We start from the raw sequence: 22244 nt of genomic DNA, 5'->3' as shown, positions 1-22244 counted from the left end.
TATTGTTGCTGTTGGTTTCCCAGTTAAAGAGGCACAGGAGAAGTGGGTGCATAGAGACAGTCACTGATACAATGGTTTATTGGAAACACGGGTAGGGCTGGGGAGGGTGAAGGGAATTGGGGGCAATCAATGAAAGTGGGAGGAGGGAGGGAGCATTAGAACTGATTGTGATAATGAATACACAACTCATTTAAAAAGCAACTTAACTATGGAAGTGTATGATATGTGAAAAATTATAGCAAGAAAACTACTAAAAAAATAAAAAAGAAGATGTAAAGAAACCAAACTTGACCAATGGTTACCATATGTGAAGGAGAAAGAGTTTTTGCTTAGGGGGCATTGATTATTTTAATAGGGGTAGAACAATTTGGAGAGGGCTATCAATAATGGTTGTGCAACACAAAGAGTACAATCAGTGGCTCTGAATTATACATGTAGAAGTCATCAAATTGGAGAATGTTTTGTTGTGTATATTTCTGCCACAGTTGAAAAAAGTACACGAATAACAATAGTAAAAGGAAGAAGAAAATGTTCTAAAGTGATTGTGGTATTGATTTAACAACTCTTCTTGATATGAATGGACCAGTGAATTGTATGATACGTGGAGGGAGTGCCAGTGAAACTGTTTAACAAATCAACCCTTGGGAATCAATGGAGCACACTCTGTATGACACCGTGGGTCACTGTGGGCTGGAGCAGGCGTGATAGCTACTGACCAGTGTGTTTCTTTGTACTTAGTGGCCAGGGCTGGAGAAAGACAGGGCTTTCTGCTCCCCTAAAGAGTTACAGTCTGGAAACTCCCAAGGGCAGTTCTACCCTGTCCAGTATGGTCACTATGAAGCAGCATTGACTTGATGGCAATAAGAATGGCCAAGGGATGGAGAGGAGGGGACCGCTGATGGGGAAGGGGCACACCCTCTACTTACTGCCACGGGGTCAAGTTCAACTCCTAGCAAGACTAGGACACAGGGTTCTGAAGCTGTGATCTCCATGGAAGCAGACAGTCTCATCTTGTCTTTCCACATAGCAGCTGGTGGGCTTGAACTGCTGACCTTGTGGTTAGCAGCCCAATTCTTAGCCCACCATGCCACCAGGGCTCCTGGATCCAGTCCCTTACAGCTGCGTCATATTTTGATGTGTGGAGAGGGCAGTAAACTATCCCAGGAGGAGGGTACACATGGCAAAGGCTCTGAGGAAGGGAACAGAGCCATTTGTTCAGAGAACGCAGGGGGTGCTAAGTTCACATCAGCCCTCCTGGGATGTTCTCCTGCCCCTGCACCCAGGGGCCCAGAGGTGGCCCAGACACAGCCACCCATGAAGTACCCCAGAACCAGAGCTCAAAACCCCGTTTCCTTCTGCCAGCCCAGGCTGGGAGGGTGGGAGAGAGAGGGGGGAAAGGAGCAGGGAGAGTGAAATCAAGAAATAACAGCCTTCACAGGAGCGGTAATGACATTTTAACTTGAAAATTGCAAGGAGACAGGGCTGTGGAGGCGTATGCAAATAGGATGCAGATGAGATGCAAACGAGCCTGCCTGTTCCTGCCTGGTGCACCTGGATGTGGCTCAGTGACAAATCCTAACAGGCACTGCGTGGCTTCGTGATTGATGATCAGGGCCAGCTGGGATGACAACTGAACTCCCCTCCTGGGAGCTGGGGAGAGGTGAGGCTCCATTTCTAGGTAGCACTGAGGCCCCTCTAATGGAGGACCCCGAGGCCTGGGCCTAGCTAGTCCAGGGGTGGCAAGTTCAGGCATATTTACTACCTCTATCTCTGGTGGCACCCATTGCAGGCATCATTAATCAACCATGGAGTTCTTTCTCACTGAGCCAAACAGGTGCTCTAGGCAGCCCATACTAATCAATCAGAGTTACCATTCATTCATTTATTGATTCATTCATCTAGTAAATTTCATTGAGTTTCTTCTCTGCATCAGGATACACACTGAACAAGGCAGGTGGGGTTCCTGCTCTCATGAAGCTTGAGCATTAGGAAGAGACGTGGCTTTAACAGAAAATTACAAAATGGCAATTGTGATCAGTATCCTGAAGGAAAAGTGCATGCTTTTTTGCTAACTGCTTCAGAATGGCCAGGACCCTGTTGCTGACTCTTGAAGGATCAGGAGGGCTGGGCTGCTTGAAAAGGACGTTGATGGTTCAGATGCAGGAGACCTGAGTTCAATTCCCCGCCAATGCATCCCATGTGCAGCTCCCACCTGTCTGCCAGCAGAGGCTGTGTGTTGCTATGATGTCCAAGAGGTTTCAGCAGAACTTCCAGACTAAGATGGATGATGAAGAAAGGCCTGGTGATCTACTTTTGAAAATCAACCAATGAAAACCCATGGGTGGCAATTCTCCAACAGTCGCAGGGATGCTGGACTGGGCAGTGTTTTGTTTTGTCGTGCATGGGGTTGCCATGCGTTTGGGTGGGAACGTCATAGGAACTAACAGCAACAAGGTAGGGGAAGATGGAGCCAGGCCTTGAGCCAAGAAAGAGCCAATAGCAAACTGTCAATGAACGGTTGGTGGTCCAGGCCCCATGTGATCACTCTGCCCTAACTATGGGTGCTTGCTTCAAAGAGCCCACACCTGGGAGTCTCTTTCCAGGCTTGTCTGCTGGCTACCGGAAGGGCTTTGGGCAGCTAGCCTTTGTAGACTGCTTGGGGCACCTCGGAGGTGTAATTTACACTCCAGAGTTCCTCTTGGGATCGGCCTGAGATTGCACAGTTACTGAGCCTCTTTCCCTGGCCAGCCTCCCCCTCCCTTACGGGGTTCTCCTGAGGTTGCCTGCTCAGTGAAGCACCTGCACTTGAATCTGCATCAACAGATCTCCCTGGAGGGATGCTGACCCAGAAAGAGCTGGGCATGCTGGGGAGCTGAGAGAGCAAGGGCATGAGGACTCGGGTGGGGCTTCAGTTGGCATCCCCTGCCCTTCAGTCTGCCATGCTCTGCTGGCTTGCATGTTGCTATGATACTAGAAGCAATAGCACCAGTGTCTTAAATACCAGCAGGGTCTGTCACGTGGGTGGGTTCCAGTGGAACTTCCAGACTCAGAAAGACTAGGAAGAAATATTTGGTGACCTACGTCCAAAAGTTAACCAGTGAAACCCCTGTGGATCACAACAGAATCGCGCCTGATTACCTGCTGGAAGATTAGCAGCCCCATCCCCTTAGGTGGGAACAAAAAACCCTCACTGCTATTGAGTCAGGAGCCCTGGTGGTGTAGTGGTTAAGCATTGGGCTCCGATCTACAAGGTCGGCAGTTAGAAACCCATCAGCAGCTCCTCCGAGAAAGGCGGGGCTTTCTGCCCCTGTAAAGAGTTACAGACTCCGAAACCCACAGGGGTTGTTCTACCCGGTCCTGTAGGGTCGCTATGACTAGGCATCAACTCAATAGCAATAAAAAACCCAAACAAACTCACTGCCATCGAGTGAATAATGACTCCCAGCAACCCTAGTGGACAGGGTAGAACTACCTCTGTGGGTTTCTGAGAAGGTGACTCTTTACGGGAGTAGAAAGCCTTGTCTTTATCCCAAAGAGCGGCTAGTGGTTTTGAACTCCTGACCTTGCAGTTAGCAGCCCAATACCTAACCACTACACCCTAGGTGGGAAGGCCCCTAAAAGACACAGTGGCTGCAGCAATGGACTCAAGGCAACCAGGGCGTGAAGATGGCGTAGGACAGACACACTTTGTTCGACTGTCCGTAAGGTTCCCGTGAGGTGCAGCCTACTCCACAGCCACCAGGAAGTGGCGGGCAGAGGCCTGGCATGCAAAGAGCCTTGTGGATCTCCATGTGGGTTGGGGTTTTACGGAAGAGCCACGGGGTGGCACTAGGCAGTGACAAGCAGGGACCGGCATGATTTTTACATGTTTGCTCTGTCCTCGGAGGGGGAGATGGTGTGGGGTTCTGAGCGGCTGCAGGCAGAGCATTGAGGATTCCATTCAAGAAGTCCAGGACAGAGCGGATGGGGTTGGGCGGAGGGTGGGAAGGTGGGGAGAGAATGGAGGATTAGAGAGATTGGGGCTGGATTTTGGGGGCAGGGACTCAAAGCAACGTGCAGGTGCCCAGGCTGGGTGACTGGATGACAGTCACCCTCACTGACAGGGAGGCAGAAACGGGAGTTCAGACCAAGGGTTCCACATGGGAGATGACACTCCCTTGTCATCCTTGGCCTGGCTCCATCACCCCCATTCCACAGATGAGATAAGTGAGCGGTGGGGGGGCGGTGGAGTGGTTCCCTCAAGGCCCTCTATCATGCCCCTGGTAGTTGGGGACAGGACCCTGAGCTCTAACTCTCCAGGGGGGCTGCTGGCTTCAGTCTCAGAGAGCTATTTTGCAGCCAGGAGGGTGGGGTTTCATGCCAGACAAGATTGTCTTGGGCAGGAAGTTAGCTCACAGCCCCCAGAGAACAGAACATGTCTGTTCCCTAAGGGTAGACTATGCCCTGACCCTAGCCAGCTTTTGTGTCTGGGCTTGGCCAGGGCAGGCGGAGGGCACAGGGTACGGCATGGCCACTTCAGAGTGGCTGACAAACGCTCTCCCGGACCCTGAGGTTTCTGCTGCCCCATTCCATTCCTGGCTGTGTGACCTTGGCCATGCCTCTCCCTCTCTAGGCTTCAGCCTTTGTAGCTGTGAAATGGGGCCATCAGAGCCTGGCTTCTGTGTCCTGGGTTGCAGTGAGAATCAGATGCACAGGAAAATCCTTTGCAAATCCACAGTGTCTAGACGTCACCTCTGCTCCATGTCACTGCCTAGTCGACTTTTAGGGCTTGGATCTTTCATCAGACCACTACTCCCCTGGAGTAAGGAGGGTGGGTGGAACTTAGAGCTCCACAAAGCGTCCTGCTTTACAAATGCACTGAGCAGACGAGGAACCAGAGGGCCAGCACCTGCTTGGAGTGTCCAGGTGGACCCTGGGTTCAAAGGCAGGGCTGCTTCCAAAGATAAAGCGAATTTGTCCACCTTATGCTCCCAGTGAATGGATGGGGGCCATGAAAGACCAGAGAGGGGAAGCCACCTGCCTGAGGTCACCCAGGGAATCAGCGAAGGGCAGGAGTAGCATATGGGGCCCTTGACCCCCAAGGGGCGTTCCTCCTACCATGCCTTGTCCTCCTACCATGCCTTGTCCACAGCCTCTGGGCTCAAAAAGGGGATTCCTGTCACAGCGGGTGGGAGGGGGGTGAGCTCTCACAGCAGGTGGGAGGTGGGGGCTCACAGGGATTCTCCCAGGGTCCTCTCTGCCACAGTGATGTCACTGGAAGACATGGGGCTCTTGAAAAGACTCATCCCCTTTCTTCCCAAACAAGCTGCCTACTGTGATAAACCCCATGGGGGCACGCTACCACCTACATCCCCCCCCCAACCCAAAGAACCTCCAAGATGGCCTCACTGGCGGGAAGTCCTCCCCACATGCCAGTCCCATCCCCCCACAGGCAAGTGTTGGCAAAAGCCCATGAAAGGAGGCCCTGTTGGCTTTTAAGAGGCAACTGGTATTCCAGTGACCCCTCAGGGCCTTAAAGTGAGTGAGCAACTCTGAGGGGATCCACAAGGCTGTTCACTGGGGGCCGAGGGAGAAATGCCTTCCTGGACTTGTCTGGTGATGAAGCTGGGTGGGCAGGGTGGATGCCGAAGTAGATACCCTTGATGGAGCACCTTCCCCGGAGCTTTCCACACCAGGCTTCATTTAGCGCTCCCAACAAGCCTCTCAGGGCCTATTAGCCTCCCTTTACAGCAGAGGAAATGGAGGCCCAGCAAAGGAACATAATCTGGCCAGGGTCTCCTGGCTTGTGAGTCCTGGGACCCCCGGCAGCTCAATCGCAGCTCCTGCGTGACTAACCATGGAGCCACCACACTGCGTCCTGCACAACAGGATGCTTGGATGCAGGTGCTCCCCGGGAACAGCCCAGGAGCCAGGCCCAACAAAGGCAGCAAGGCTGCAGCTGGCCGCTCCCCCCCCCACCCCGCCCCCCATCTCTACTGTAGCCTCCCGCTGACGGGCGGCTGCTGCTGGCTCCAGGCTTCCTTCTCATCCAGATGGTGAGGGCCCGGGTCTGAGTTCTGCACCGGATGCTTAATAAGGCAGTGAGGGTCAAGTCCAGTCCAGACCAGGGTCCCAGCCAGTGGCCAGACCCAACGGGACTGCAGAAGGGGCCCAGACCCTCCACAGCAGACCCAGCGATCTGCTCAGGCTTGCCTGGGGGTGAGCATCAACCCTGCTGCGTGCACAGTCCTGGGCCAGGCCCCGAACCCGAGTCTCATTTCCTCTTCAGTAAAATGGGGTAGCAGCCAGAGCAGCACTGGATTCACAGCCAGTGAGCCTGGGGAAGCCTGTTGAGGGATTTTGCACAGAGAGAGGCAGAAGAGAAAGGCGAAATAAATGCTAGCTATTCATATTATTATTATTATGCATTATGCTATTTTATCATGGCTCATGTCTGCATCGCTGCCTGCCCCAGGGAGGGCTTGCTGTAAGTAGATATGCGACTCTGGGTAGAGTTCTGTCTAGAGGCAGAGGAATGCACAAGGTGACCTTGGGGACCCCTCCCACCCAAGGATTGTTGGACCACCCCAGCCCCCCACTGCCCTCCATCTCCCTCCTACTCAGCTGTGGTCTCTCAGAAGCTGTGGGGCCTTGGAAGTCAGTTTTCATTTTTGTACCCCAGATTCTCTGGCTCCCTGCCTCTGGCCCCGACCCGGTTGGATGCTGTTGCCATGACAACAGCATTTGCAGAGCCTTTGGCCCCCCTCTGAGGCAACAGGCAGGGATGGAGATGGATGGATCAAACCCCTCCAGTGCTCTTGGGCGGGTCTGGGCTAGAGGGAGAGGGGGACTCAGGAGGCAGCACTGACTTGGTGGGGCGGGGAAAGGGTAGGAGTCCCAGCTCTCAGTTTCAGGTGTCTCCCAGTAGCAACTGATGTGCTGAGTTGCCTGAGGGGTCACCTGCACGGTTCTGGGCAGATTCAGCTTCCAGCTGCCCTCACCCCAAGATCCAGAGTCCAGCGGCCCGGGGTGACGATCCCCAGGGAGCTAGGCCAGCTCAGCTCCTGGCAGCTCTGAGACCGGCAGGCCCGAGGCACACCTGGAGAAACCGGGTGTCTTCAGAAACCTCCAGAGGCCCTTTGGAGGCTGTTGGCACATGCTTTTCTGAGGCCACTCCTGAGGAACTCTGCTCTGGTCTCCTGTCCCCTCTCCCACCATCCTCCCGGGGCGGCCACCAGAGGGTGGGCTGGGTGAGGCAGAGTCCCAGGGCAGAGAGAGAGGCCCTTACTCAGCAGAATGCTGGTCAGGGAGGCCTTGCTGGGGGCCAGTCTGGCCAATGGGTGGGTGAGGCTCGCTTCTAGATACTTCATCCCGAGATCTGAGGGTACAGAAGTCTTCTCCCCATCACCTGCTGCCTGGGCTTGGGCTTCCGACCCTGCCTGGCCCAATCCTCAGCAGAGCTCTGCTGCCACGCGGTCGAAGGCTGGGACTAGAGAGAGCTGGATGCACAACAGTCAGAAAGTGGTGCGGAGAGGCACTAGACAGAAAATATAGGAAGAGGTCTGAAAAGACAAGAGTGCTGACACTCCCTAAAGGTGGGAATGCCAGTCCTATACCTGTTGGAGAAGCGCAAGAAGACAGAGCAGTAGATGCACTACACCCCACCCACCCACCCAAACACACACACCGCCAGTACATCTCTGCTAGCCCTTTCCGTGGCCAGTGGAGCCCGAGTCACCTGCAGCCCTCAAGTGCTGTGGGATGACTGTTTCGAGGAGTAGCCTTTAACCAAACACTCATGAGAGTTGGTGGAGCCATACCCTTTGGGTGGGACACTCAGAATGTGTTCCACTCTGCCCCCCAGGGGCCCCCAGGGGGATGGAGGCCAGTTGACCCTAGTGGTAACTTGCGAAATAGGATCTTTGAAGATGTGATTATCTAACAAGAGGTCATCCTGGAGCGGTGGTTCCTAGTCCAAGCTGAGTGGTGTCCTATACAGGAGAAGGGACGCAGACTCAAGCAGGGGGCACATGGCCAGGTGCAGTGGTGTGACGCTGGAGCTACCAGCCAAGGAGCTCCTGGGGCCACCAGATGCTGGGAGAGATGGACGAAGTGGTCTTCCCTGAGAACCTTCAGAGGGGGGCATGTCCTGTCGACACCCTGAATTTGGATGACTAGCCTCCAGGACTGGGAGACCATACGTTTTCCTTCCTCTGAGCTACCAGGAGGGGTGCTTGGTGACGGCAGCCCTCAGAAACGGGCACCCTGCCAAAGAAGCATACGTGTGCTTCCTTGTCTCAGCGTCGGCTCCCGTGGGAATGCGAAGGCAAGAAGCCATCTCCAGATCAGCCTACCCTATGGATTCCAAACGGATGCCGCCACACCCCCGGTGACAAAGGGGGAAGCTTGCGTCTTGTCCCAAACTCCCTCCAGGTGTTGGGCCTGCTGAGAAGGAGACCTTTGGGGGGTCTGTACCACCTCCTCTTTTCCACAACGAGATTGGCACGCTGGTCCTGACTGTGCACCCTCCTGACCACGAGAGGGGCTGGAGCTGGAATCAGGCCCACAGTCCACATCCCCCTAGCCTGGGTCAGACACTCATCATACAATCTGGCCAGGGCTCGGCAGCTTCCTGTGGCCACCACCCCAGCTGTCCCCTGGACCTGACACAGTTCACAGGGGCTCCCCGCTAGAGGGACGCAGGGGGACTTGTCTGAGGGTAGTCCTCCAGAGATGTCTGTGAGTCTGTCCCCTCTGAGGAAAAGCTGCCCCCAGCCAGGCAGGGGAGCTGGTTGGGAGGAAGCTGCCTGGAGAAGCAGGGCCAGGAGAAGGGGGTGGCAGGGGAAGTTCCCAGAGCACTATCCAGTGGGTCTTTGCCTCCATCAGCCTCTACAGCATGGGGCAGAGGGCCTAGCTGGAAATTCCTGTTCTGACCCTCTCTGCTGGCCCGCGAAGGCCAGCGAGATTTGAGCAGGTGGTCCACACCCAGTGAGTCCTGTGGGGGTGGGTGCCCCCTTCCCCTCGAGGAGCCTCTATTCAGACCCAGGACCTTGGTGACAGCCCCTCCCAGATCTGCATGTGCCGTGTGGGCAGTGGAACTTGCTGGGCATGGACAGTGGGCCAACGCCTTCGTCAGGAGGGCCCGGATCTCCTCGTGGTGGCCCTGAGCCTCTTCCCACAGGTCCCGGCCCAGGCCTGCCCAGCTCAGGGAGGCCACCTGCAGCCCCATGGCTGTGAGCTTCTCAGCAGGGAACTCCGAGGCCAGCCGATGCAGGTAGCGGTGGAGACGGCGCTGGTCCCCAGAGCTGGCCCCTTGGGCCTTGCCCAGCCTGAGCTGGGTCATCAAGTCCTGACAGTCCATGTGGAACCAGGTCATCTGGGGACGAGAGAGAGAAGTTGGGCTCAGACTGGGGACATCCGTGAGGGCAGCAGCGTGCTCTCTAAGGGGTGGGGGTTGACAGCTAATGCCAGCCTGGCTGAGTTAGTGGTAAACTCAACAACCAAAGTCACTGGCATCGAGCCCATGCCGACCCACAGCGATCCTATAGGATGGGACAGAACTGCCTCTGTGAATTTCCGACCTTGTCACTATGGGAGTAGAAAGTCCTGGGCCTTCTGAGATGATGCTAATGGTTTCGAACTGCTGACCTTGGGGATCTCAGGCCAACGAATAACCACTGTGCTAATTAAGGGACTGATGAATGTTAAACCTTGCTTCAGCTTGGTCACAATCTGAGGTGCTGACAATGATCTCAATGGCTTCCCTCTCTCTTCTGGGGGGTGCACACATCTCCCAGAATCTTCCAGCACCTTATAAGAGACCTATGTGCACCAGCAAGGACCCAGCTCTCGCCAGGACTTGAGTTTCTCTTTCTGTGAAGTGGGTGGTGGAAGAAGAGGATCATGAACAGTTTTCTGAGAAGTGAGCCTTTGAGATCTGGGATTGGACGACCTATAACGGCGGGGGAAGTGGGGACTGCTTATTGAGCGCCAACCGCATGCCAGGCCATAGCGCATCCGAAGTACCAGCAGAGGCCATCTTACACAGGAGGAAACGGGCTCAGAGAGGTGATGGCAAGTGGCCTCACAGCCTGTCAGGGAGGAGCTGGTACCGGACCTGGGCCCTGTCCTAGCTTCACCCACAAGATGTCTGCAGACTGCGTGTGGGGAGCCAGCTGCGTCGTCACCACCTCCGCCGCTCGTGAAAAACATCATCTCTCTCCCCATTAATTTAGAACCCGACAGCAAGTGGTTAGGCTGTGGGGATTGGAGAACCATTTTCTCCAAGGAACCCATCTTTCCTCGGATTAAGGGAACTTGTCTTTAGATAAATGGCTTCATATTCGCGGAAGCACACGGAGCTCATGGCCGGGAAAGGGCCCCATAAATCTCCGTTAGCGGCACAACCGTGTTATGATTATTTAGTGCCAGAGCTGCGCGCGCACGCTCCCTGCCCGGGCCCGGCCAGCACCCACCCCGACTCTCCCGTCTGGCTCTGACCAAGCCGCCCAGAAACGGCCGGACTGTCCTCAGCTCCTCGTCGGGTTACAGGCGTGGCGAGAGGAGAAGGGGGCCTCATTTAGGGATGCCACCTCCCACTGGTCAATCTCTGGGCCTCTTCCCACCTAGGTCCCCTCCTCTGCCCACTCCCTGCTCTTCCTTCACCCCTCCTCCCCTTCAGCCACCTGCAGCCTTTCCTGAGCCCGGTCTGTGTGCCCACCCTGCCAGGAACAAGTCTAGGCATCCCCTGCTCCAGGGAGCTCACCTCACAGGGTGCCAGGGACAGAAAGAGCAGATGATGGAGCAACGGGGCAGTGGGCGATCTCGAGCGCCAGCACGCAGGATAGATAGGGTGGTAGGGGAGAATGGGACAGTGGGTGGCCATTTTGGATAGGGACTGGGGGTCTGGGAGGACCTCTCTGAGGAGGGGGCATGTGAGCTGAGGGCTTAAGAAAGAACAGCCAGTTGAGAGGGAGGGGGAAGCGCAATCCCGGCAGAGGGAACAGCACATGCAAAGGCCTCCGGCCTGAGCCCGATTTGGTGGATCCCGATGAGCGAGGTCAGTGGGGGGAAGAGGGGAGAGTTTCCAGGGCTCCCACTCCTCGGGGCCTGAGTACAGCGATTGCTATTATAAATACGCAGTAAATGGCCTGGACTTCCACATGCAGGAAAAAGAACTAGGAGCCAGTCCTCACACCATACCCCAAAGACTTCAAAACAGATTACACACCTAATTGTACAAATTGAAGTCATAAAACTCTTAAGGGACAATCTAGGGGTGACTGTCTGGTTTAGTTTTAAACAATGGGTTTTCTAATAGAACAACAGAACCACAAACAGCAAAAGGGAAATTAAATATATGGGACCTTATTAAAAATGAAAAATGTTTGTCCATCAAAAGACTTCACAATGAAAATTAATCCAACTGATGACTGGGGGGGGGGATCTTCTGAAACCATCTAGCTGATAAGAATTAATCAGAAAGTATGCAAAAATGTAGACAACTTAACAACAACAAATGAAAAGACAAATAATCCAATCCAAAAGACTTGAGTAGATATTTCACCAAAGAGAATAGGCACCACACACCCACTGAACACTTGAAAAGATGCTCAACATCCTTAGCCATTACCAGTACGATACCTACCCGAAGTACCATAAGCTATCGCTCACAGCCACTAGAATCGATAAGGTTAAATAGCAACCAACCAACCAACCAACCAACCAACCAAACAAACAAACAAACAACAGAACAACCAACCAACCAGTCAAGCAAACAACTAACCATACAACCAATCAAACTACCAAACAAACAAGCAAAATAAACAACTAAATAACTAATCGAACAAACTAACTATACAGCCAACCAAACTACCAACCAACCAACCAACCAATTAACCAATTAGCCAACTAACCAACCAACCAATCAATCAGCCAACAAAACAACCAAACAGACAGGTAACCAAACAGAAAATAACAAGGGTTCGCAAGGATTTAGGGAAATTGGAACCATTATCTATTACTGATGAAAACCAAAACAAAAAACCAAACTCACTGCCATTGAGTTGATGCCAACTCATAGCGACACTACAGGACAGGAGAGAACCACCCCTGAGTTTCTGAGACTGTAACTCTTTATGGGAGTAGAAAGCCCCGTTATTTTCCCACAGAGGGGCTGCTGGTTTCAAACTGCTAACCTTCAGTTAGCAGCCCAACACGTAACCAACATTCCATTGCTGATAGGGATGCAACATGGCACAACCCTTGTAGAAAATAGTGTGGGAGTTCCTTAAAAAATGAAAAATAGAACAACCAAATGGTCCAGCAATTCCACCCCTAGGAATAAACCCAAAAGATCGGAAAGCAGAGACTTAAATAGAGACTAAAACAAAGCAAAACAAAACAAAACAAACCCCCCACTGCTCACTACCGTGGAGTCAGTTTCGATTCCTAGTGACCTTACAGGATCGAACTGCCCCTGTGGGTTTCTGAGGCGGTCCTCTTTGTAGGAGTAGGGAGCCTTGTCCTGCGCCTGAAAAAGAGACCAGTCTACCAATAGTCAGTACAGCCCTATTCCCAATAGCCAACAGGTGGAAACAACCTAAATGTCCATCGACAGATGACTGAATAAACAGAACGTGGTGGTGCATATGCACAATGACGTACTACTCAGCCGGTAGGAGAAATGTAGTCTTGATCCATGCTACCACATGGATGGAGCATGAAGACCGTGCACTCAGTGAAATAAGTCAGTCACGAAGGGACAAATCTTATATGACCTCACTCGTATAAAGAGACAAGAAGAAGCAAATGAATAGAGACCAAAGTTTATTAGTGATTACCAGGGACAGGAGGGAGGTGATGAAGAGGGTTAACTGTGATGGAAAAATAGCATTGGTTAAGAGGAGAGTTACACAGCCAATCATTATAAAATATGAATGAAAAAGTTTTGACATAAGTCAATGAGGTACCATGAGACACAAGAAAGTGGAGATGTACACCTGTAAAAAGTTGAACTGGCGAGAGATCTGTGATACATAGATTTACAACAACAAAAAGAGTAGCTATGGAGGTTGCTTATGCACAACCAAGAACGTCATGGGATGTGGTCTCTTAGCTTGGAAGTTTAGGGTCATGGTCTCATGGGCTATCCCAGTTAATTGGCCTAATAATGTGTTTAATTCCCCTCTACTACCTCCTAGTTTGTTGTGTAGTGCCTGGGGTCTTACAAGCTTGCAAGTAGTCAGTCAAGGTTGACCAATGATTGATCTCTATTGGTCTCTATTTGCAACAAAGGAAGGAGAGTCAGGAATAGGAGGAGGATGAAATAGAATTTGTGGCCCCCTGATGGCATAGTGTTTATGCATTGGGCTGCTAATCACAAGGTCAGCAGTTCGAAAGCACTAGCCAACTCCTCGGGAGAAAGATAAAGCTTTCTAATGCTGTAAAGAATCACAGTGCACAGGGGCAGTTCTACCCTATCCTACAGGGCCACTATGAGTCAGCATCGCTTCGATGGCGGTGAGTTTGGTTTCGCCCCCATGAGGAACTGCTTCCTTTGCCATTCTACCACAAGAACTGGATGGTGCCCGGCCTCCATGACTGAACATTTGGATCAAAGAGTCTACAGAAAAAAACCTGATCAAAGGAGGGGACATACTGAACGAAACTTCAAATTCTCAGAGGCGCCAGACTATCTGGAGTCATGGGGGCTGGATGAAGTCCTAAATGAATGCCCCGAGATAATCTTTAAATCTTAAACCAAAAATAGCTTTGGGAAGGCTTCTTAAGACCAGACCAGAGCTTAGCTCCCAGAGTAAAGAATGTCTGTCTTGAGCCTCCTGCTCTTTTAAGAGCTATCTTAATCTATGATCTATGGGTTCTAAGTGGCAGCAGCAACTCAAAGGATTAGATAGGGCCATTTAAGAAGCAGTAAGCTTATGTTAATGGGAGAAGAAGACCTTTTAGGGAGAGGGAGAGAATGGATACCCAACACTGCAAGAATGTAATCAATACCCCTAAGCTATGCATGGAGCCACAGTTGAACACGGCGGTTTTGTTGTGGACAGCCTCATCACCACCACCACCAAAACTTAAACGATGACAAAGGGTCTCAGGAAATATGAACGGGACACTGCCTGCTGCGGCAGCCATGGGTGACTGCTGCTGCTGCCGTTGTACTCACAGTTATTCTGCTTTTGTAAAACAAATTAACTGACCAATACATTCAGGGCAATAATAAACTACAAACACCCCACCTCACTGCCATTCTGTCAATGCTGACGCAGAGCAACCCTATAGGGCAGGTTAGAACTGCCCCTGTGGGCTTTCACGACTGTGACTCTTTATGGAGTTCTGAAAGCCTTATCTTTCACCTGAAAAGCGGCTGGTTTTGAACTGTTCACCTTGTGGTTAGCACACCAACCAGGAACCACCACACCAACAGAGCTCCTTGTGAATTAATAGCAAGGTAGTGGTGGAAAGAGAGAATATAATCTATGTTATTGAACCATGGTGTGTAGAATGGTTGAATGGGAACCTGGTTTGCTGTCTTCTTTCAACAAAAGTATAATAAGATATTACTTGAAAAAAATCAATGGTAAAAAGGAAAAGAAAACAAACAAACAAACAAACAAGCAACCTCACTGTCATCCAGTCAATTCTGACTTATGGCGACCCCATAGGACAGGGCAGAAGTGCCTCTGTGGGTTTCTAAGACTGTAACCCTTTATGGAAATAGAAAGCCTAAGATGGTAATCCCGAGATGGTAATCATAGTAATTTTGTCCTGAGATGGTAATCATAGTGATTCCAAATTTGAGCAGACTGGCGAGAGGGAATTATGGGAATTAGCAAGCAAGAGAGAAATTAGTGAGCTGATGCCTTTAACACTTATTTATTATTCCTCTTTTTCCTCCTACTAATATTGATGTTAGTAATTATTTCCAAGTCAGCAAAGTCCTGTGACAGGTTGCTGTTGTTAAATCAGTTCCCACCCATAGCGACCCCATGCACGAATGGGCACAACGAAGTGTTCTGGAATTTCCATTCTTCACTTTATTATGGTCCCCCCCCCACCTCAGTCAAATGCCTTGGCATAGTCAATAGAACACAATAAATATCTTTCTAGTATTCTCTATTTTCATCCAACATCCATCTGACATCAGCAATGATATCCCTTGTTCCACGTCCTCTTCTGAATCTGGTCTGAATGACTGGCAGTTCCCTGTCAAGGTGCTACTGCAATCATTCTTGGATGGTCGTCAGCAACATTTTACTTATGGGCAATATCAATGATAGTGTTCTGTAGTTTAAGCATCCTGTTGGATCCCCTTTCTTTGGAATGGGCACAAATATGGATCTCTTCCAGTCAGTTGGCCAAGTAGCTGTCTTCCGAATCTCTTGGCCTAAGTAAGTGAGTGCTTCCAGTGTTTCTTCATCCTGCTGAAACATTCAGTGGGTATTTCCTCAGTTCCTGAAGCCTTGTTTTTGGAATGGAATGCATTCAGTGTTGTAGACAGCCTCACCTTCTTCCTTCAGCACCATTGGTTCTTGCTTATCTGCAACCTCCAGAAATGGTGGAATGTCAACTAGTTCTTTTTGATACAGTGACTGTGTGTTTTTTCTATCTTCTCTTGATGCTTCCTGCATCATTCAATATTTTGCCTATAGAATCCTTAAGATTGCAACTCGAGCCTTGAATGTTTTCTCGAGTTCTTACAGTTTCAGATATACTGAAGTGCATTCTTCCTTCTTGGTTTTTCTAATTATAGGTCTTTGCACATTATAATGATAATATTTCATGATAATATTTGGCTTTGTCTTCTTGAGCTGCCCTTTGAAGTTTTCCATTTAACTCTTTGACTTCACCTTTTCTTCCATTTGATTCAGCTGCTCTACAGTTAAGAGCGAGTTCCAGAGTCTCGGCCATCATCCACTTTGATCCCCTTTCTCTCCTGTCTTTCTAATGACCTTTTGCTTCTTCATGAATGGTCGTCTTGACGACTTCCCACAGCTCATCAGGTCTTTTGTCGTTAGTGTTCAATGCATCATATCTGTTCTGGAGATGTTCTTGAAATTCATGTAGGATAGACTCGAGGACATATTTTGGCTCTTGTGGATTTGTTTTAGTTTTCTTCAGCTTCACACTGAAATTACATATAAGCAATTCATGCTCTGTTCCACAGTCTACCCCTGGTCTGATTTTAGCTGCTGATATTGAGCTTCTCTATCGTGTCTTCCCACAGACGTAGTCAATTTGATTTCTGTGTATTCCATCTGGGGAAGTCCATGTGTTCTGTCACCTTTTGTGTTGTTGAAAACAAGGTATTTGTTACAAACAAGTTATTAATTTTGCAAAATTCTAGCACATGATCTCCAATTTCATTTCTATCACCAAGACCACATTTTCCAACTACTGGTCCTTCATCTTTGTTTCAAACGTTTGCATCCCAATTGCAATAATTATCAGTGCATCTTTATAACATGTATGATCAATTTCTGACTGAAGTCATTGGTAGAATTCTTCAGTTGCTGCATCACTAGCTTTTGTAGTTGGTGCATACATTTGAATAATAGTTGTATTGATTGGATTTCCTTGAAGGCAAATATATATAGTCCTATCACAGACAGCATTGAACTTCATGATTGATATTCCAGTGTCCTTTTTGACGATGCATATCATGCCATTTCTCTAGATTGTGTTCTTTCTGTCATAGTCAATCCTGATTTTCTGATTAAAAAATGGCTATTACCAGTTCATTTTAGCTCACAAATGCCTAGGATATCGATCTTGATACATTCCATTTCACTTTTGATGGCTTCCAAGTTTCCTAGATTCATACTTTGCACATTCCAAGTTTTGATCATTAGATGTTTGCAGCTGTTTCTCCCACCGTGAGCCGTGTCTCATCGGCACATGAAGATCCTGAAGATTCCACTCCCACAGGCTTCCCCACAGGCTTCACCACGGTCCACTGCACTCTGAGAAATCAGATCCTCCTCCGTCACAATTCCAGTGCCCGCCGACCGGAGGAGCGCACCCCTCCTGTGGCACGATCTCAGACAGTGCTCTGCTTCCATTCACTGGGCCTTCTGTATCTGACAATGTTTCCAAGCACATAAGGTTTTCAGCGGCTCCTTCCTTTGAAGCTGGGAGCTAAGTCCTTCTTTGCCTGTTCCTAGTCTGGAAGCTCCGCTGAAACCTGTTCACCTTGGGTGACCTTGCTGGCATTTGAAATCCCGGTGAACAGAGCACCCAGCATCACAGCCACCACAGTACGACACACTCAGACAAAGGGTGGCCTGTGCCAGGAAGTCCTGAAATTACATGAACTGAAGTTACATTTAATTCTCTCACTCCCTGACTAGGCTGGCACGAGAGTTAGGTGGTGTGGGTTTGAGTCTCAGCTTTCATTTGACCCTCACGTGGGGGTGGCAATAGTACCTGCCTCACAGGGTTAATGTGACAGGGAAGTAGTTGGAGTCACAAGTAGAGCAGAGTACGGAGCACATACATGTTAGCTTTTAGCATCATTAGCATCATTGCAGATCAGGCCCAGATGGCCCAAAGCAGTGCAGGCAGTGGCTGAGGTCAGAGTCAGGGCTGCTGGGATAGCCCTGACTCTTCAGCCCCACATTGTGGCTCCCATCCAGCTAGGAGGGAGATGGCTTCCTGCAGCTGTGGTGTCCCTTCCCCTAGTTGCCCACTGCCCCAGGCAGACACAGCGCGGCCTGTGCTCCTCGGGCTGCGGGCATGAGCCAACCTCTGAAGCATCCAGTGGTTCTCTGTCTGCGTGCTGGCCAGCTGGCCAGCTGGGAGGCTGGGGCCAGGCTCTTCCCACGAACTCTCCTCGCTGGCCAGTTCCAGGGGCAGTTGAGGGCACCGTGTCCTCAGCCAGCGATTGGATTCATATCCTGACTGGGTCCGGCTCCCAGCTTGTTCCCTTGGGCCTCAGCTTCCCTAGCAGGGCAACAAGGGGTCTGGGCATGTGGATGTAGAGGCACGGAACCTCAGCAGTTCGAAGCTTCCAGCTGCTCTGAGGGAGAAAGACGAGTCTCTCTACTTCCGTAAAGAGTTACCATCTCGGAAACCCACTGGAGCAGCTCTACTCGATCCTATAGGGTCACTGTGAGTCGGTGAGCCTTTTTGAGTGGGTTCTTAAACCTAGTTCTGCTTGAGAACTTTCCTTCTTGGGGCTTTGTTTCCCTCATCTGTACAGTGGGAATAGCCTTGGCCCTCCTTCCTCCCAGAGATGTGGTGCGAATTCCATCAAATAAGGTGTGCGAAGCTTTGTGGTCGGGTTTGGCATGGAGGAGGCACACAGCAATGCGGATACCCTTCTAGCAAGGTCGTTGTCATCACCATCATCATCATCATGCCTGCTTGAACCTGGACACCTGTTGCCATTTGCTCCTCTCTTTGGACAAGGCCATAAGGTATGTTCTAGATAGAATATGGACATGTCTGCATTCAAATCCCAGCTCCTCTCTCTCTCCAGAGCTCCTCCCAGCTCTGTAGCCTCAAGCAGCAAGAGCCTTCCTTCTCCTCTATGGGCCTCCGTTTCCATATCTGTACAATGGAGCTTCCTGGGGTTGCTAGGTGAGGGGGTAGGAATAATGGCTGTCCACCCTAACATCCTCCCCCACAAACAGTACGGTCACCCCTTCTCCCTCCTCACCAAACTCGGGCAGAGGCCTCTGTTCTGAGGGTGCTCAGCCCCACCCTTTTCCTCTGCAACTCCTGCCCCCTTGCTCAGGAGGCAGAGGAAAGAGAGACAAGAAAAGGTAGCGCGAAGCAAAAACGGAAAGGGCCTTGCTAAGACGCATTGAATACACAGTGGCTGCAGCAACGGGCTCAAACACAGCCACTGCGAGGCTGGCGGAAGCTGGCCAGGGCTGCCTTTTGCTGTACACCGGTGGCTCTGAGGTGAAGCTCGCTCCATAGCGCCTACTAACCCTAACCCTTGTTGGGCTCTGTGGCTTTGACTTTGTGTGGGCCCCTCTCAGGTCCTGTTTCCCCGAACTGCCATAATGGGCTGTCATGGTTCCAGATCCTCAGCCCGGGGCCTTCTGGGGTGGCCCTGCCCCGCTGAAGTGTCCTGCAGGGAAGATGCTTGTGGAAAGGGGCACAGCTCTGATGGGATTCTTGGCCAGAGTTCCAAGTGCCAGAGGACTTCAAAGGGTTCATGGAAAACTGGCATGGAAGGACAGTGCCATGTGCCCATGAACTTTTGGAAGCCTCTCCTCATATAAGAAGCAGGTGATGGCTGAGGATCTTTGGAGAGCTACCATCGGGGTCCCTGAGAGGCCAACTGGTTTATGGGACAGGCTGGGCTTAGAGGTGCGCTGGATCTTCTTGAATTAAAACGAACTTCACTGCCATTGAGTCGATGCCCACTCACAGCGGCCCTCTGCCCCACTCTTTACAGGAGTAGAAAGCTTCACCTTTTTCCCACCGAGCAGCTGGTGGTTTCGAACCTTGCAGTTAGTAGTCGGACGCAGACCAAAGCACAACTCGATATGCCACCAGGCTGCTCAGACCTGGTCTGAGAGGTGACAATCTCTCAGGTTCCCTTCTGAAAAGGGTGGGCCGTGTTCCTTCCCCTCTCGTGCTGGAGTGACCCAGCTTCTAGGAACGACTTGTGGGCGGGGCCTGCGCGGAGTCTGGGGGCCTTCCTTGCTCCTCCCCTTAGAGCTGGGGTCTGGGGTGGGGGGCAGCGACTGTGTATGGAGGGGTGGGGTCCAGGGTCTCAGAGAGTGCTGGGGTCTATGCAGGGTTGTCTAGGATTTCTGTGGGGGGCTGGAACTACGAAGGGAATCTTGGGATCCTGGTAGGGAGCTGGGGTCTGTGGATTGCGTGTGTATTGAGGATACAGGATCTCTTGGGGGTGGGGAAAGGGATAGGTGTGTGGATGAGGGTCCAGAATGTCTGCGAGGCTGGGGGAGGGGGGGCGCCTAGGATCTCTGCAGAAGGCTGAGGTCTGCGGGGGAGGGAGTGTCCAGGATCTGTGGGGGCCCGGGGTTTGCGCGGGGTACAGCCCGGCTCACCTTCTTGCAGAAGCGATGCAGGTAGAGCAGCGTCTCCAGGTCTGTGCGCTGCCGCTCGGCGGCCATGTAGAAGTGGGTCAGCTTTGTCTGGAAGGCCCGCTGGGTGGTGGCAAAGGCCGCCAGCTCCGGGAAGGTAGCACCGTCCACCTCGTCGGCCCCTCCAGTGGCCGCCCCGAGCTGCGCCGCCTGTTTAGACAGCTCCAGGCCATGGCGGTACTGCGCCTGCGCGGTGAGAGGAGGGCGTCCACTCAGCCCCACATATTCCTATCTCTGTCGCCTAGCAGCTGCCTTAGTGTCCTGATCACTCAGACGGGGACCCCGAGTATCTGTCCCGTACACCCACGTGGCTTGAGTACACGGTGGTCCAAAATGCCAGTCCGGAAAGGGCAGCCCGTGCAGAACCCCTGGGGCCCAGTTCTCCTTGGACCCCCCGGGCATCGCCAAGAGTTAGAACTGACTTAATGGTGACTGTTGGCTGTTTCCCCCACTGGCCTGGGGGTCGGGGTGGGGGTGGGCTGAGTGGAGGCTGCTTCACCAGAGGCTGTACCCCAGGGCCCCCTTCAAGGCTGGCTTCTCACCCCTGCTCTCCGACTCATAGTGCTGTATGGACAGAGAGGAACTGCCTCGGTAGTTTTCCGAGACTGTAAATCTTCACGGGAGTGGAAAGCCTCATCTTTCTCCCTCGGAGCAACTCATGGTTTCGAACTGCCAACCTTGTGGATAGCAGCCCAAGGTGTAACCCAAGGCGCTACCAGGGCTCCTAGGTTTAGGGTAGTGCCATGCAATCTGATCTTAAGAAACCTTTTAGCTATTCTGAGGCAAGCAGTCTTTGGACATGACATCCCTGGGAGGCTTCCCTGGAAGGAGAGACCAGCTGAGAGGAACTCTCTATGGTGGACACGGTTTTCCTCACTTTCCCACCTTGGTACCATGTTCTCAGGACCCCACCCCACACACACCCCCGCCACCCCCCAGAACTCACTGCCACTTGAAGGAAGAAGTCCTCGAACTCAGTGTGGATTTTCTCCACCGTCTCCAAGCTTCCCTCCTTGGGGGTCAGTGCTTGCAGGCACCGGCTTCCCTCCTGCTCCATCCAGCTGCTGACCTGGGGCAGGAGAGCCAGGCTTGGGCATGAAGGGCTGCTGGGGAGACAGCCCTCGCCCAGCTGCCCGATTCCTTGGAGCCTGAGGTCTTCTTGTCCTTGGTCACTCTGGGACCCGGCCTGTATCTATTGGGCTAGACTGAAGCCCACCCAAATCTGGCCAGGAGACAAGAGCACTTGGAAGGAAGACCTCCCAGGGGGCCCCCAGAGGGTTCCTGGACTGGCCCCGGGTCCTGTATGTAGTAGGACCTCAGGGCACACGTGGCTGAGGGAAGTCACTCCAACTACTTGGTGCTGCCCAGTCATAAGAGGGACTGGCTCAGGGGTGATGAGCTGCCTGTCCCTGGGGGTGTGCAAGCAGCCCCAGAGGGAGAGCTTGCCTGCTGTTGAAGAAAGTTCCGGGGCCTGCCACAAACACAGTGTGGACTGGCCCGAGTCCTTCCACTTTCTGGGGCTGACCTCAGTCGGTGCTAAGACCAGGATAGACGCAACCAAGAGCAAGGAGCAAAGCGGGGAGGGGCTGAGCAAAAGTCCCCTTTGTATTTTGGGGTGTCTTAATGAGCATCATTTCATCACCTCTCCTCACAAAACCCAACATTGCAGGTGTTAGCATCACCCCAGTTTTGCAGACGAGGAAACTGAGGCATGAGGTAGTTGGATAACTTCTCTAATCACAATACTAGTGAGTGGCAGCGTTGGGCTTGGAACCTGGGCCGTCGGGTCCCAAGCCCGCATGCATATGACTCTTGTCCACTGCCCCAGGTAGGAAGGCTTGTGCTGGTTCTAGGTTGGGCCTAGTGGCCACATGTGGCTTCAGGGCCAGATCCCCAGGTCTGCCACCAGGCAGGTAATGTGACATCTCCCAGCCTCTGTTTTTTGCACCTGTCCCTAATCACGGAGACATGTGGGCCCTCCTGCCTGGGGCTCGGTACACAGTTAGTGATCGATAAATGCAACCTTAGGGATTGTGTCTTTACTTGATGAGTGCTTACTGAGGATGCCTGCCTAACCCTTGCAGGGATCCCAGCCCTGGGTCCTTGCGCCGGAGCAAACTCCTGGCTGGGGCAGGGCCGGGAGGTGCGAGGTTGCTGTGAAGGGCAGCCACACAAGCCCCC

The 22244-nt window shown here is 52.1% G+C and overlaps 1 protein-coding gene across 1 annotated transcript in view; it reads right to left on the bottom strand.

Moving 5' to 3' along the window:
* Positions 1-7935: 7935 nt before the first annotated feature.
* The window catches only part of KIAA1755 (KIAA1755 ortholog), a 52728-nt gene continuing 38419 nt past the window's right edge, over positions 7936-22244 (bottom strand). The window contains exons 12-14 of the mRNA XM_045295508.1: positions 21010-21132; positions 20028-20249; positions 7936-9355 (exon numbers count right to left, since the gene is read on the bottom strand). Of these exons, the coding sequence (XP_045151443.1) occupies positions 8669-9355; positions 20028-20249; positions 21010-21132 (1032 nt within the window). The 3' untranslated portion in view covers positions 7936-8668. The remainder of the gene's footprint in view (positions 9356-20027; positions 20250-21009; positions 21133-22244) is intronic.

Source organism: Echinops telfairi, unplaced genomic scaffold (assembly GCF_000313985.2).
Source record: "Echinops telfairi isolate 266 unplaced genomic scaffold, ASM31398v2 ScPeMD7_5592;HRSCAF=6446, whole genome shotgun sequence".
NCBI lineage: Eukaryota > Metazoa > Chordata > Mammalia > Afrosoricida > Tenrecidae > Echinops > Echinops telfairi.
This window is presented reverse-complemented; position numbering and strand designations above follow the sequence as displayed.